Source organism: Neopsephotus bourkii, unplaced genomic scaffold, assembly GCF_033783945.1.
Source record: "Neopsephotus bourkii isolate Nb327-2 ecotype Australia unplaced genomic scaffold, CSIRO-AGI_Nbou_v1 NB_1820, whole genome shotgun sequence".
Taxonomy (NCBI): domain Eukaryota; kingdom Metazoa; phylum Chordata; class Aves; order Psittaciformes; family Psittacidae; genus Neopsephotus; species Neopsephotus bourkii.
In genome coordinates this window covers 7,550,392-7,566,429 of record NW_026902293.1, presented here as the reverse complement: position 1 = coordinate 7,566,429, position 16,038 = coordinate 7,550,392, and the positions used below count along the sequence as shown (strand labels likewise).

Sequence of the window (16,038 nt, the reverse complement as noted above, 5' to 3'; positions counted from 1 at the left end):
TGCTTGCTTTCTTTCTGAGCAAATTAGTGTGGTTCTCTTCCTTTCTGATTTGAATTTTCACATTTAGGTTTAAAAATCTGCCCATTTTTAGTAAGAAGCAGAAAGCATCACTCAGAGCCTTGCAGAATTTAATCAATTTTTTCAGAGTTGAAAGTTCCCATGGCAAAAATGTTTGAACTTTTGAACCTTTCCTATTGAACTGCAGTCTTGTCTCTGGCAGTGTTTGAAACCAGCTCTTTAGGTGGTTGCATGTGATTGCATTTCGCCTTATGACGTTTTGCAAAATCTGTGAATATCAACAGAAACAACAGTTAGGAGGACCTGAAAGGAGAAGACTTTGGTGTGGTAAATTCAAGGCTGTCTCCCCACCTTGCTGCAGCAGGTTGTTGTAGCTGAAGCAAGGCAGTGCAGTGGCAGAATCTCCTGTTATTTACAACATAAGTCTCATAAAGGGCAGGTGACACAGAAAACTATCTTTCTTCTTCCAACAAAATCTGGAAGGGCAAATCTTTACTATTAGTATCCATCTAGTCTGAGGGAAGTAACAGAGAGAACCGAGTCAACAAAGACTCCCTAGGAAGAGGTTTCTTTCCCTGTAAAACTGCTAAGGAAAGCCGAATTTTCTAGTATTTCAGAACCTTGCTGAAGGGCTGTGTTTTGTATTTTGTACCAGTTCCTGCATGGTGAGATTAATCCTTTGATTAAGAAAGCAATGCTGTAAATTTGGCAAATCACACTTTCCGCATAACTAAGCATGACAGACCCTTTGGTTGCGCAGAAATACACAGCTTCAATACTTTCCTGTGGCTGCATTCAGAATATTGTTGAGATCATACTTTTAGGAAAGCATGCTGTTGTGTGTTTTCCCATTTAATGCTATCTTTCTCCCATTGCTTACAAGCAGAAAAATAAGTGTCATTAAAACTAAGTCAATAGTTGGTGTAATTCAGCTTGCATGTTATCTCATCAGGGTTTGAAAAGATTGTGTCATGGTTTGCAAGCAGAAAAGCTGTGTGTGTTGAGGTTAGGAAAGTAGTTACGTGTTTCTGCTTTCAGGACTTTCATGTCCTCTTCAGATAATACTGACCTAATTTACGGAGCATGCTTTGTAAAATATGCACAAGGGCCACAGTATCAGGAATGAAATCTTTGTTGTTCTCTGTGAAGCAGAATAATATGAGTCAAACACATGCTGTGTAAGAAGGGTACTCAGCTGTACAGTCACTTCCCTGACTGAACATCATCTCAAAAGTAAATGCTAGTATATGCAAGTAGCAAAGTGGTTTGTAATGCTGCTTTTTCATTCCCAGCCCTCTTCCCAATGTACTTTTTAATTCATTCCCATTTAATATCTTGTTACCAATAGGTTAATGACCCTGCTATGAGGGGAGGCAATCTTTTTCCAAACCAGCTGCCTGGAATGGATATGATAAAGCAGGACGGAGATGCAGCACGGGTAAGAAATTGCACACAGAGGCGTACAGGGACAACAGAACAGCAAATACGCTGGCTGTGATCTGAATGGATACAGTATCTTCTTACTTACAAAGTTACAAGTACCCAAGCTAATAGTAATTAAGTTTGTTGCTATTAATTTTCTTAATTCTGCCTTTGGTGACATCTATATTAAGTTCCTTGTTTAGATCCCACTAGCACTGCTGAAGCGAATAATACAGAATGCATCGCATTACTGAATTAACAGTCACATTCAGCAGACTTATTATAGAACCATAGAATCAACGAGGTTGGAAAAGACCTGTAAGCTCATCAAGTCCAACCATTACCCCAGGAATTCTAAGTCTACCACTAAACCATATCACTGAGGGCCTCTCCTACACGGTTGTTGAACACTTCAGGGAACGTGGTATAGTTTTACTTGCTTTTTACAGAGCAGTTACCGGGAGGGGTGCGTGAGCGGCGCGGTCGAAGCGCCATCTAGCGGCCGCCGCCTCTCTCTCTCCCTCCCGGTCTCATGATGGGAAGGATTCACGCAGCCGGCTTCCTGAGGTCTCTGCGGTAACCAGATCGGGCAGCTGTGCCCCGTTGTGCCTACAGGAGCCCCTATTTTGTAAGCTGCCTGCTGTCCGACCCTTGCACCGCTGTTTCCTGTTAGCTCCTTGTATGCGACGTTGAAGTTGGGAAGATGGAGCTAAACAAATTCTCTTCTTACACGGAATTCCATAGCAAAATTTAAAGTTTTCTACTGTTAGGGAAAAGAAAAATTAATATCAGGGAAAATGAAGAAAATTTTACTGCAAATGTATCAAGATTAATGATACATGTTTCTTGCTTAGTCAAGAAAATGAAGAATGGAGAATTACAGAGGAAAAAGTAACCATACATTTATTTTATTGTACCCCTCTTTTCTTTTGCACACCTGTGTGTATAAAACTTCCTGGAGGCAATTCTTTTTACACTTTCATGGTTCACATTAAAATACAAGTGCTTGTCTCAGTGAGTGGAGAATCTTTTTACAAGGGCAATGTAGTGATAGAAAAAGGGGTAACAGCTTTAAACTGAAAGAAGGCAGGATTAGATATTATGAAGAAATTCTTCACTGTGAGGGTGGTGAGACAGTGGCACAGGTTGCCCAGAAGCTGTGGCTGCCCCATCCCTGGCAGTGTTCAAGGCCAAGCTGGATGAGGCATGGAGCAAGCTGGTCAAGTGGATCACCTGTTCAAGTGGAAGGTGTCCCTGCCCGTGGCAGAGAGGTTGGAACTAAATGGTCTTTTAAGTTTCTTTCCAATCCAAACCATTCTATGATGTGTGTGTCTCTTCTGCAACCCTTACATGGTCACTTTGATGATGAATAAGAAGATGCACTATGTTTGTTCTGCTTTAGCGGAAGCTGTCAAATACCAAGGCTTTATCTTCCTACTTAGTGCATGCCCTAACCAATTAAATTTCATATGCTAAGAGAAGCTGGGCTGTTGGAGAAAAAAATAACAGGTACCACTGAGGAAAGAAAGGACATAAGGCTGTTGAGGGTGAAGGAGACTAGAGAAGAAGAAGGAAGAGGTAGATTTTAAAGAATGGTTGAAGAAAGAAGGAAAAGAGAGTGGATGTGACAGAAGAGGTGTGAGAGAGGGTGGGGAGAAGCTGGGGAACAGGGAGCAGGTGAAAGGCAATTGGACAGGGAATCCGTGAGGTTTGATATTGAAATAGTGGAATCACTGCCATGACAGTGAGACAGACAGTGGCCGTGCATGATAGCCACTGGTGAGTTTTGTCTCACATAAAGTAACTTCTTAAAATCTCTTTGATTATTTTGTAAAAACACACTGCACTGCACTCTGATTTTACTCTTATTCTACTAACATAGCACTGACTCAAGGAAAACGTAGACACTGAGAAGCTCATCTGACATTGCAGCCCAGAAAGCCAATTGTATCCTGGGCTGCATCAAAAGGAGTGTGACCAGCAGGTCAAAGGAGGTGATCCTGCCCCTCTGATCTCATGAGACCTCACTTGGAGTATTGTGTGCAGTTCTGGTGTCCTCAACATAAAAAGGACATGGAACTGTTGGAACAAGTCCAGAGGAGGGCCATGAGGATGATCAGGGGATTGGAGCACCTCCCATATGAAGAGAGGCTGAGAAAGTTGGGGCTGTTCAGCCTGGAGAAGGCTGCGTGGAGACCTCATAGCAGCCTTCCAGTATCTGAAGGGGGCCTATAGGGATTCTGCAGAAGGGACTCTTCATTAGAGACTGTAGTGACAGGACAAGGGGTAATGGGTTCAAACTTAAACATGGGAAGTTTAGATTGGTTATAAGGAGGAAATTCTCTACAGTTAGGGTGGTGAGGCACTGGAATGGGTTACCCAGGGAAGTTGTGAATGCTCCATCCCTGGCAGTATTCAAAGGCAGGTTGGACAGAGCCTTGGGTGACATGGTTTAGTGTGAGGTGTCCCTTTCCATGGCAGGGGGGTTGGAACTTGATGATCTTAAGGTCCTTTCCAACCCTAATGATTCTATGATTCTATGAGAAATTTGAGGGTTTTTTTCAGTGTTTCATAAAGTTGATCTCAACAACTGTATCATTGAAAGGGGTTGGTTCTCTTCAGAGTTGAGTAACCTGGAAATAACATGCTGTTGCTGAAACCAGTACAATTATGGATGTCAGATCTCTACATTTACTGGTTTAGTTTGTTCACTTAGTACTGTTTCACTTTGTTTTAACATGTTAAGGATAAAACTTCTACAGCTTAAGACTTACAAGGATGATATTAATATTTAACAGAGGCTGTTTTAAAAGTAAGCAGAAGACAGAGGATTTTATGTCTCTTTCAAGGCACAGCATGCCCTTCACTTGTAGAGCCAAAAATAATTGCAACTGGAATAGTTTAATATATTATTTTGCCATTGTTTGAACAAATTTATATTAACTAATTTCACATGGCAGAAGACAATTTTGATCCTGCTCCTGTTTTAAAGTAAATATCTGAAGAATACTGTTTGTTAGTTGAGGCTTTTATGCGGCATCCCACTTCATACAGTATAGCAGTAATCTTATAGTCAATGATCTTTGGGCTTTTCAGATTCTTTTTCTGCTCTGAAGGTGCATACATGAGTCATGGAGGTTATTCTGAGCAATTTTTCCTGTGTTTGCTATCAGTCTGAAATAATAATTTGACACACTTCTTTAAAGTCCCATTTACTTTGGTTATATCTGACCAAAAAAGGGTTCAGGTCCTTCATAGAAGCATTTATTTAGCCTCTCCGTAGAGATACTCTTTGCTAATTGTTCACTCTGAAAATAAGGACATCTTTGGACTTTCACTTCTGTTCTACACTTTATGATCAAAAAGCACTAGCAGGGTCCCTGAACTGCTTCTCAGCGTGCTAGGAAGAGGAACCGTATGTCCATATGAGTCAGGGCATGAAGGATGGAAGCATGGTGTCTCTGTGCTGTGATGAAGCAAGAGGGAGTAGGATCAGGATTCACTGGGTTGGCCTCTGGACCATGCTCATGGCTGTCCCCAAAACCTCCACCTGTACCAGCTGGGCTGGGAGCAGCAGATATACAAAATATAAGACCTTGCTTTCCTGAATCATGGCATGGTTCCTGACACTGACTTTATTTGTCAATAGACTTCTGGGCCTTGTGTGGCTGCAGAGGGAAGCGTGATGTAGACAGCTTCCAGAAGGCAGCCAAGTAGCTGGTGGTGTGAAACAGTGAGAAAGCTGCCTACTATTGTGCTGTCCCAGAGCAAATGGGGCCTTCCTCATGCACAGCAGGAGGCTGAGAGCAAAGAGCTGCTCCACTGCTGGAGCCACAGCATACCGGTGAAGAGCAGCCCCAGGGGAGGAGAAAAATGGGGTTTGGCTGAATTGGCTCTCTGACCTGACTGACCACAGCACCCCATGGGAGCAAGACTTTGCAAGGGGAGGAAGGCAAAGAGACACAGATTGCAGTCACTGGAAGGGACAGTCTTAAAACAGCTGTGAAAACCACATCCTGAGGGGTTGTTTTTAAATAAGAAAGTACAAGATAATCAACTTGTCCAAAAATAGTTTGTACTGTCTGTGAAGGCACTGCTAGTACATAGGTAGTAGGGTATGTATACATAGTTAACTATGATGTAAAGAACATCTCTAGGGATCAGGAGCTGCAGCTTTTCTTACTTCTTTATTCCATTTTTTATCATGATTCTTGGAGGTGAAAGTGAACCAAGGTAGTTTTTTCCTGTAAGGGTGACACAGCAGTAACACAGAGCGCTTTTGCATATACTCAAAGATTTAGATTACTCTTAAACCATATTTCTGTGGCTTTAGCTGGAGTCTACAAAGGTAGATGAGCCCAAGGTGTTATCCATGATAATTGGAATGAATTAAGGACCTAAGAATGCAGCAAAATTAACCTCCCACTGATATCCCTGGAGTTCAATTGCAGGTCAGTTGTAACAGTGTACAGAAAGAATAATCTAGCTTTATAAATTTCAATTAAATTTCAGGTTTAAAGTAATACACCAATGTATGGTGGCTGCTGCAATCCAGCATCCAGCTCTTGTTGACCCATCCATCTTCACTACCGCAGAAGGAAAAATTTATTTGTTTTTCTCCAATTTCTCTTTTTTTGCAGAAATATTGCTGACCCTGAGAGTGGTTTGGTTGCTCCTTTCTTCAGCTGACTGGGCTTACGGCCCCAAATCTTTACCGGTTTGAAGAGCTGCGTCTGTTTGTCGTGACCCAACTGAGCTGCCAGCACCAGTGGCAGCTGCCTGCTGCCAACAGGACTCAGCCCTACCTTCCCAAGGGGAGCCAGGGCAGTTGTTGCCGAAGAGCAGCCTCTTTGACAGTCTGAAGCTAGCGTACAGACAGTTGCTCAGTCTGTTCACTGCATTCACCTTAGTGCAACTTAGATCTCTCCTGCGAAGTAAATGTTGACAGGCAATTTTCATAAACCATGTCAGATTGAATGTATTTAAATGTATGTATTTAAGGAAAACCAACCATGCTCTTGTTCTGTTTCTGTTTAGTTCTAGACCTTGGGGTTTTTTTGCTTTGTTTTCCCTGGCTTACTCAGTCTGGTGCAAAGGATTCAGTTCTGTCTGAAAACTGGTGTTTTAGACTAAGGCCTGCATTTTGGGGCGGAGAGGAGGCGTGGAGGAGGGTGTAGAGGCAACGTCTGGTACATACAGAGATCTCCAACGAGCAGGTTCCACTGACAAGTCAGAGAAGATGAACCGATGCAGAAAACTATACAGACCAATTTTGAATGGGGTTAAAGTTGTAAAACAGATGAAAATTACCCTGTGAGAGGGCTGTTTATAAGGGGCGTTTCGGTTGGGTTTTGTGGTAATGTTTATAATGCAAGTCATGAATCCAAAAATACAAGTTGGTTACTTTCTTATTTAATTAAATTCCTAACAGTCAGCAAATCCTGATTTATTTTTATTTTTTTTTTACCTGGCTCTGCTCACCTCTGTCATCTTCCTTTCTTCTTAATAGAGTAAAATAACAGGTTATTCCTTTATTTCCCGAGGTGTGTTTCCAGCAATCTGGACAGCCAGTTACTGGATGCTGAACAGCAAAGTTCAATGGTAATGCATGTACTGATTATGGTAGTGGCAGAATTGGTGCATAATATCAAAGAGCTCAAGATACCTGCTTTAAAGCATGATAATTTCTGGTTCCCATCCCTTAGCTGGGAAAATAACAATTCAGTTCCTCTAATACCTATAGCATATATCACTACAGACTTCACCACTATCGTGTGTTTCTGATTATTTTAAAGCAGTGTGGACTACGAGGATGTTTTGTAAGGTACATAAAATCCAGTTTATATGTAAACAAGCAATAATTTAAGTTGAAAACTTAAGTGTTTTACTTGTATAATTTTTGTGAGATATACATGTTGTGAAGTTGATTCCAAATGAGGTACTTCAGTATTAAATTAGATATCTTCTTAGCCGTGTGTGTCTCCTGGAAGAGTGTTTTGTAAAGGATCACAATGCCTTGATTAGACCTAATTTGTAGGCTTGAGACTTCTCATTTTCTAAACCTTGTGATTCTGCTCATAACGTCATTTAACTAACCTATATTATATGCAGCCACTGTAGGAACCAATTCTTGATTTTTGTATGTTTATATCCTTTCGTAACAAATCTTAGTGAAACTTAACTGTTAACTAAGCAGGCCATTGTTAGGGGGTGGTTTTTTTCTTGCCCACTGTGGCTGGAATAATCTTTTACTAAACCAATATCAGTTTCTGAGGACTTGAAATATTAAGAAATTGATGTTTTTGACATCTGTTTTTTTTCTGCTGACCCCCAATCTACAAACTTTCTAACCTGAATGCAGTTTTTTTGATGTCAGGTAAAATGCAGTGCATTTTATAATATCTCCTCAGCCATGCCTTTGGGGACTGAAAGGTTTGTTCTGTTGCCATTTAACTTGTTGTGGTTTTCAGATGGGAGTTCAAATTAAATAGCAGCTCTCCTCTTATTAAGGCTGAGGAAAACACAATAAAAGTGGTTTGAAATAGGCTGCTTCTGTAGAAGGCTTTTGGTGAAAGCCCAGGAAAAGTACAGTTGGGTTTGTCCCTAAGGAAGGCAGTGCCACCGCTCTGGAGAAACATTTTTCAGCTGCCACCATTCTGCTACCAAACATAGGCAGAATGTTCCATCAGCTGAGCCATCCTCTTACCTGCTGATGGGAACCCAAAATAACTGTCAGTTCTGAGCTCCACAGCCTCATTGCTACAATGACATCTGTGTTCAACTTGCATTATATATCTGACAGAAAAGTACTTATATAAGAAATGTATAATTGACTTTATGCATCACAAAGTGTTAATGAGTTTTAAAATAATTTTGGTTTACTCCATTCTTTTTCAGTTCTTAACTGTAACCTCTGCAGATAGGTTATTCTTTTTCACAGTGGACAAAATAGTTAGAATTTGTCCCATTTCACAACAGACCTGCAAACCCTGATCATCTGTAGTAATTATGATACTTCATCATCCATTGCCATTTTGAAAGAAAGGAGATTGTACCTATCACTTTGGCTCCATTTGGGTTCATCTTGACTTTAGTCGTCTTCTAACTAATGAAAGAGAAAAGTGAGTGAAGGAATCTTCTGATCATATTGATCACTATAGAAACAAAAAAGCCAAATCAATTCCCTTCATTATCAGTATTTTTCATCCTGTATACAGTAAACTTGTCGGAGAAAGTACTTGGATTTTGTTTAACAGAACAATTAATCAGTGTTCTACTTACATTACTAAATGTGAAAGGCGCATAATGTGAAAAATAAGCATATATACACGGTCCTATGACCTGTTTAAGTGTTCATGTAATGTGGTAAGTTTAAAAAGTGAAGTGAGCTGTTTTGCTACAATGAATTCATTTGTACTCAATCTTAAAATATTGTCCCACACCGGTATCCCTTTGGGCCTGTATTAATTAAAAGCAATGTTTTTGCAGTTTATACAATGCATTTTTTAATCTTTGTTTAAAAGCAGAATTCATATGGGCTTAACAGATGAAATGGGTGGCACAGCTCCCACTTGCAGAACCCAAAGATACACAATCAGTTTTGAAATGCAACTTAAGCCATTAATTGTTGGTGTGAATTTAAAAGTTTTCTAGTATTTGTATGGTAGTATGCTGCCTAAGAGCAAAAGCATTCTCTGCACAAAAGAAAATTTACTGTAGTGGCTTTGATTTTAATTAGAATTTTCTCCCTGGTATTTCTTTGTAGACTAAACAAAATCTTTTCAGTTTCTTACTACAGGTAAAAGCTATGTGCAAGAACCTCAAAATGCTAAAATCTAGCATAATGCCTTAGATCTGTTTTTAAGTCTTGTATATTCCTACATAGCTGTCTGATGTATTATATTTGTATAGTGAATTGTGTACAATTTTGGAATAAGTGCATCATCACTTAATCTTTATGTTGTTCAGTAGAGATGATGGACACATTTCTTCAAACATTTACTGTCATTTAATTTTTTTTCCCTTTATGTCATTTGTGGGTTTTATTTGTACAGTTCATCATGAAGTTGCATCTGAGATGTGTGTATATGAAAAGATTATACAAGGGTAAAATTAAGCAATATATAAACTATGGTTCTTCAGGAGAAAGCTTACAGTGTTTCAGGTTGTGATTTATTTTCAAAACGGAGTTGACTCTGAACATCACTTTGTTCACCTGCATTGATGTTTGTATTTCTAGTGTGAGCAGTTTATGCAAAGGTAGATATATTCAGAGAAATTTTAAATACATTTATGCAAGTTAATATTGCTTTGCTGATGCTATTTGCTTATTTGATGTTAAATAATGCTATTGTAAATAAAGAATTCTGTTGTTATTGCATCATTTAATAAATTTTAATGCCTTCGGGTTTTACATGGCTTTAGAGATTTCAACGTGTTTCTGTTGTGTCTTCTTTTATTCCTAGAAGGATCTAACATTTACTATTAAAGCACTAGAGGGTAGATGAATAGGCAGGTTTTAAAAAGCCAGTAGGCTTTCTATAGTGAATGCTTTTATATATTCTAACTATTTGTTACTCTCAAGTCCTTTTACCTTTATAGAGCTATATATATAGTGTTTGTCACATAGGTTAACAGTTTATTAAGATTACTTTTTTTATATTGTAGGATGAAATGGGTGTCTGTCTTGACATTTTCAACAGAGGCAGACCTCAGGTGGTGTGAAGCAGGACTGAGCAGAGTTAAGGGCTGGTTCCCCTTGCTATGACAAATGTTTAATTTAAAATAGTTCAGAATGTTTGATTGGTCAATTTAAAAAAAGAAAACTAAAAGCTGTTACAAGAATGCTTGCTTATTAGAATGATCTTCTGCTCTCTCTCGGAAATGGATGTGGGAGAAAAGCTATTCATATTAAAAATTTTAGAAGATAAGAGTTATTTTGAAGACCTCCAACTCCTGTTAACCTTTCACTATTCACTGTTGCAACCAAAACAAGGCTTAACCATGCCAAGTGCAAGGTCCTACACCTGGGTGGGAGCAATCCCAGACGCAGCTACAGGCTGGGCAGAGAAGAGATTCAGAGCAGCCCTGCAGAGAAGGACTTGGGGGTGCTGATCGATGAGAAAATAAACATGAGCCGGCAGTGTGCGCTTGCAGCCCAGAAAGCCAACTGTATCCTGGGCTGCATCAAGAGGAGTGTGACCAGCAAGTCAAAGGAAGTGATCCTGCCCCTTTACCCTGCTTTCGTAAGACCTTACTTGGAGTATTGTGTGCAGTTCTGGTGTCCTCAACATAAAAGGACATGGAACTGTTGGAACAAGTCCAGAGGAGGGCCATGAGGATGATCAGGGGACTGGAGCACCTCCCGTATGAAGAGAGGCTGAGAAAGTTGGAGCTGTTCAGCCTGGAGAAGAGAAGGCTGCGTGGAGACCTCATAGCAGCCTTCCAGTATCTGAAGGGGGCCTATAGGGATGCTGGGGATGGACTGTGGTGACAGGACAAGGGGTAATGGGTTAAAACTTAAACAGGGTAAGTTTAGGTTGGATATAAGGAGGAAATTCTCTACTGTTAAGGGTGGTGAGGCACTGGAATGGGTTACCCAGGGAAGTTGTGAATGCTCCATCCCTGGTGGTGTTCAAGGCCAGGTTGGACAGAGGCTTGGGTGACATGGTTTAGTGTGAGGTTTCCCATAGGAACTTTACCTTTAGGCACAATTATCCCTTTATAATTTATTCATGTTGAAAATAAATTAAAATTCTTTACAATAGTTTTAGCTAAAAGTCCTGGCATCATTCTAAAGATTATTTAATGATGACCCCCAAGGTAACTGAATGAAAGAAAAGTGCTGCCTTTCCTTTCTGGATCAAGCTTTGTTGACAGAGGCCAGTGCATGTGACACAGACATGTTCTAACCTGACGTCACAACAAAAGAGATAAAAAGTGACAGGTCCTTCTTATGGTAATCCATATGCTCTCCATGAAAAGTCTTGGAGACCAGACTTTTCACAGGGATGTAGCAGGGATGCCTGGAGCCTTTGAATTACTCCCCAGCTTGTTGCTCACTGCTTATCATGGTTCTTCATGTTTTGTGCCCTGTGTGGGAGGAGGGCTGTATGTCACTGCGCTTGGTCTCAGGCTATGTCAAGGGAAGAATGCTGCCAGGGGTATCTGCCCTCTGCCTTGCCTTTTGGGCTGCGAAGTGTAGCTAAGTAGAACCTGAGTAGGCTTCTTGACTGAACTCCCACCCTGTTTCCTGAAACAATAACCACAGTGCAGCCTTCACAAAAAGTAAGGTTTTGCACTGAAGAAAGAAGAACCTAAAGCAGCCCTGAGCATTCCTGTGACCTTGTAGATGTGACAGGTATACAGGTATAGGTGACTTTGCTTCCTTACCTTTTAGAAATTCCTTGCTGGGGCTTCAGCCAAGGGTTTTTTGGCTCCTGCAGTGTGCAGGAGCTGCTAAATCACAGCTTCTGTTACAGATCAGTCCAGAGTCCCACTGAGAATTCCCACTCTAGCCAGCTAAAAGAGGGAAGAATAATCACAGATTGATAAAGTCCCTAGGAGAGTTAAGTCAGGAAAGGTCCAGGTTGGAATTACAGTGCAAATGAATCTGTACGAATGGTGGTCCTTCAGAGCTGGGCATTGAGGTCTGTGCCACTTAAGGACAGACTCTTGGGACATGTCTCAGCTGTGAAAGAAATAACCTCAGCAGTTAAAGACTTGGGTGGTATGGCAGACCCCATTAACCCTTCTCTGTCTTTGGTCCCAGTCTGAGCCTTCTTTGTTACTGCTGCTAATGACCCTGACTTTGGCCAGCATGGTGGGCTCATGCCAGATGTTATGACCAAGAAAGAAAACATGGTTGACTGTATTGAAGGCATTAAGCTTAAGGAATGCCATGGAGTCATCAGTGAGGGTGACGGAACACTGGAACAGGCTGCCCAGGGAGGTTGTGGAGTCTCCTTCTCTGGAGACATTCAAAACCCGCCTGGACACGTTCCTGTGTAACCTTATCTAGGTGTTCCTGCTCCGGCAGGGGGATTGGACTAGATAATCTTTTGAGGTCCCTTCCAATCTCTAACATACTGTGATACTGTGATACTGTGAGTCCAGAGGACCTACGGTGCTCCAATTTTAGTGGGATGCATTTCTTGATTGGTGTGAGGAGGCCATGAAAGAAAAACAGAATCCCAAACCAGAAGTCTGAGAGACTTCCAGGGAGGGGGAACAAATAGATCAAGTAGAGCGTGTGTGAGCCAGAGATTTCTCCTCAAAGTGAATCTGCATTTCTGCTTGCCCCTTTTATCCACAGGCAGGAGAGGTAGGCTGTCCCTGGCCAGGCTGAAAACACATAAGGGCTAGCACCTCTGAGCTGATTTTAATTTTTATAGTGCTGCTCCCCTGTCACACAGAGCAAAACCAACCCCTGGCTTGTTTTGGCAGATGAATTCCCAGTCATTCACAAGAAAAAGCAGGAGCATCCCTGTGGCTGCGGCTGGCCTGTCTGCTGGGGGCAGCTCTGCACAGCTGTCCTTCTGCTCCTCCCACCCCACATCTCTCCCCGAGGATGGGGATTTGTTAGTGCAATAAATGCCTTTAACCTCTTAGGGGATGAAAGCCTCTAAAGATTACTGTAATACAGAGGCAACAGTGCCTGAAGCCCTTCTCTTATCCTGGACTATGTGTTATCAGGCTTCTAAAAAAGAGTGTTTTAATTTTGGGGCATGTCTTCAACTTAACTAATGGGGAGAATTAAAAAAATCTCACCTTGTATTTGTTTGTCTTCATCTCTTCTGAATCTCCAATTAAGACCAAGTCATTAGGCCTTAGTTGACATAACTTTGCTATTTAGCATGAGTATGACTCAGCGTTAAAAACACTACTGCACATGCTTAATAGAAAGCCATCTGCAAGTAAGGCCCTGCCCTCCTGCTAGGGCCTCATATACAATAAATTAGAACTCAGGTACATAGGCAGACTTTCATCTGCTTGCAGCTGCTCATAAGCAGGGACATCCCTAATGGCAAAATATAATAATCTGAAGGAAGAACCAAGCACGTAGCTCACAGGTATTAGCAGTTAATCAATAACACTAAGCTAAAAGGTAAACAGCTGTTAAGAATCCTGATTAATACTAATCTATAGACTATCATTTTAGCCCTAACCAAATGCACAATAGGACAAGGAAACCACAAGTTATGTAACTTACCAAATTGTATGAATGTATGCTTTAGATTATAACAAGATGAAAAGTAGGTATGAAAGAACCCCTAAGATTTACTGGTTTTTGGACACGTGTATGGAGGTTTGAACCCCCATGTGCTCCCAGCACCAATAACGGTCTGTGCTTTACTTTACAGTAGACACTGTGGAGTAATTTCTTTAAATCAAACACGAGCATGTTTCCTTCACAAGCTGCTTTTCCTCATCCTGTGCTGTGACATCTGGACATGGGGTAGCCAAAGGATTCCAGATTACCTGCAAAACTTGATTTCTAAGGGTAATTCAAACTTTGCTGTGCAATCAGAGCTCAAAGGCTTCTTCCTGTAAACCTGATTAATGCTGGTACTACTTTTATGCTAGTGATGCTGCACCACTAAAGCCATACTAAACTGCCTGCCTGAAACTGTTTACTAAAGCAATAGAGCATCAATTCTGCCTTGCAAGTAACAGGTTTGGAACAACACAGAGGAAGTAAAAAATTAAACAGATAACAAAAAAAAAAAAAAAAAATGAAGCCAAGGGACTATCTCAATCAAGTTTCAGAAGGCTGTATTGCTGCCTTCTCCCTGAGCCTTGTGTGTATTGGCTGTCTGTGGTGTAGTCTGTACTTTTGCCTTGGGCTAAGATGGGGAATGAGTTTGTAGGCAGGAGAATTAGACCAGTACATTTCATGCAAAGTACACAAATGTGCAAAGGTTTGGGGACACAGCTGTCCTAGGCTGACTGTAGAAGGGGTCTTTGGAGATAGGAGAGCCTGAATGAATTCTGCGTTCCCCCTCAGTAGTGTTTGTGTGTTTGTGTTGCTGCCTGAGTGTTTATGTCCTGATTAAAAAAAAAGGGGAAGTTCTAAGTCGAAGCTTTTGGTAGGAGGAATTACAATGCTTGAGGTACTGTGCTCTGAACACCCTCATTCCCTGAGGGCAGCCACTGATTCTTAAACTCTGTTTCAGAGCACATCACTCAGGCCAGATAAGAAAGAAGGACTGCGGGAAGGCTTCACCTCTGGTCAAGTGCAGTCTGGAGCCGCAGTCTCTGTCTGAGATTCAAGTGATTCCTAATTCCTGATCAAGTGATTCCTTCAAGTGATTCCCAATACACCCATTCTTTGGGATAAAGGCAACGTCTTACAGAGGATCCTGCGAAGCTATGTGAATAAATTTTTATAGCACACCTGTGCTGCTTTGGCTGAGGTAGAGTTAGGTAACTGGTCTGGGGCTAGGGTTTGCATTTGTGCTGAAAACGCTGTTGATAATTCAGTGCTTGCACAGAGTCGAGGCCTTTTCTGCTCCTTACACCACCCCACCAGTGAGTAGGCTGGGTGTGCGCAAGGAGTTGGGAGGGGACACAGCTGGGGCAGCTGACCCCAACTGGCTACAGGGGTATTCCATACCAGATGATATTGTGCACAGCATGTAAAGCTGAGGGAAGAAGAAAAAGGGGGGGCACGTTTATAAAGCTAGGGGAAGAATAAGAAAGCAGGGAAACATTCAGAGTGATGGGTTTTGTATTCCCAAGTAACCATTACATGTGATAGAGTCCTGCTTTCCTGGAGATTGCTGAACACATGCCTGTGATGGGAAGTGGTGAGTGAATTCCTTGTTTTCTTTGTTTGCACACATTACTTTTGCTTTACCTATTAAGTTGTCTTTATCTCAATCTCACTTTTACTCTTTAATTTTCTCCCTCATCTCAATGCAGGGGCAATGAGTAAGTGGCTGTGTGGGCTCAGCTGCTGCTAAGGTTAAACCATAATCACTCTAACGGCATCTAAACCTCCAGGAGTCGGGTCTGGCTGTGTTCCCCTCTCCAGCTGTGTCTGGTGCAGTTTGTCTTGTGCTGTGCTGTGCCCAAGGAAGTCATACACTGCTTTAGTCCTAGAGGGACCTACGAGTGCAAGTCCCCAAGCTCTCTACAGTGCAGCACAACCCATCCTGGCCCTTTCTCCATGCCTGCATGTTCAGTGTCACCCAGGCAGGGCCTCTGCAGTAACCCACCCTCCATGGGGTTTTGCCCTGGACTCAAGATTTCTCCATCTCCTTGCACCAGCAAGGATGACATCCTCCAATGACAAGGTGCACACCTGGGCCCCTGGAATCCTGCCTTCCCTTCCAGGTCCCCTTGTTATAGCAACTGTAGCATGTAGCCATGTGGGAGGAAGGTGAGATTAGAAGGAGAAACCCCACGAAACCTAGGATGAAACCCTGCAGAAGGGGATCACCCAGCACCTCTGCAGGGGGCAAGGGCCAGATGTCTTCCTCTGGTCCCATTCTGAGCAGGTCCTGGCATAGGCCTGGTCGTGGAGCCAGGGAAACCTCAGCAACAGCCCAGTGTTCTGCCAGGCACCCAACAGGCAGCCAAGGTAAATTAAAATCA

The 16,038-nt window shown here is 41.9% G+C and overlaps 1 protein-coding gene across 11 annotated transcripts in view; it reads left to right on the top strand.

Moving 5' to 3' along the window:
- The window catches only part of NCOA2 (nuclear receptor coactivator 2), a 198,085-nt gene extending 188,212 nt beyond the window's left edge, over window positions 1–9,873 (top strand). For all 11 annotated transcript variants that reach the window (XM_061342862.1, XM_061342860.1, XM_061342857.1 and 8 more), the window contains 2 exons: window positions 1,367–1,456; window positions 6,081–9,873. In XM_061342862.1, coding sequence (XP_061198846.1) covers window positions 1,367–1,456; window positions 6,081–6,092 — 102 coding nt within the window. In that variant the 3' untranslated portion in view covers window positions 6,093–9,873. The remainder of the gene's footprint in view (window positions 1–1,366; window positions 1,457–6,080) is intronic.
- Window positions 9,874–16,038: the final 6,165 nt, after the last annotated feature.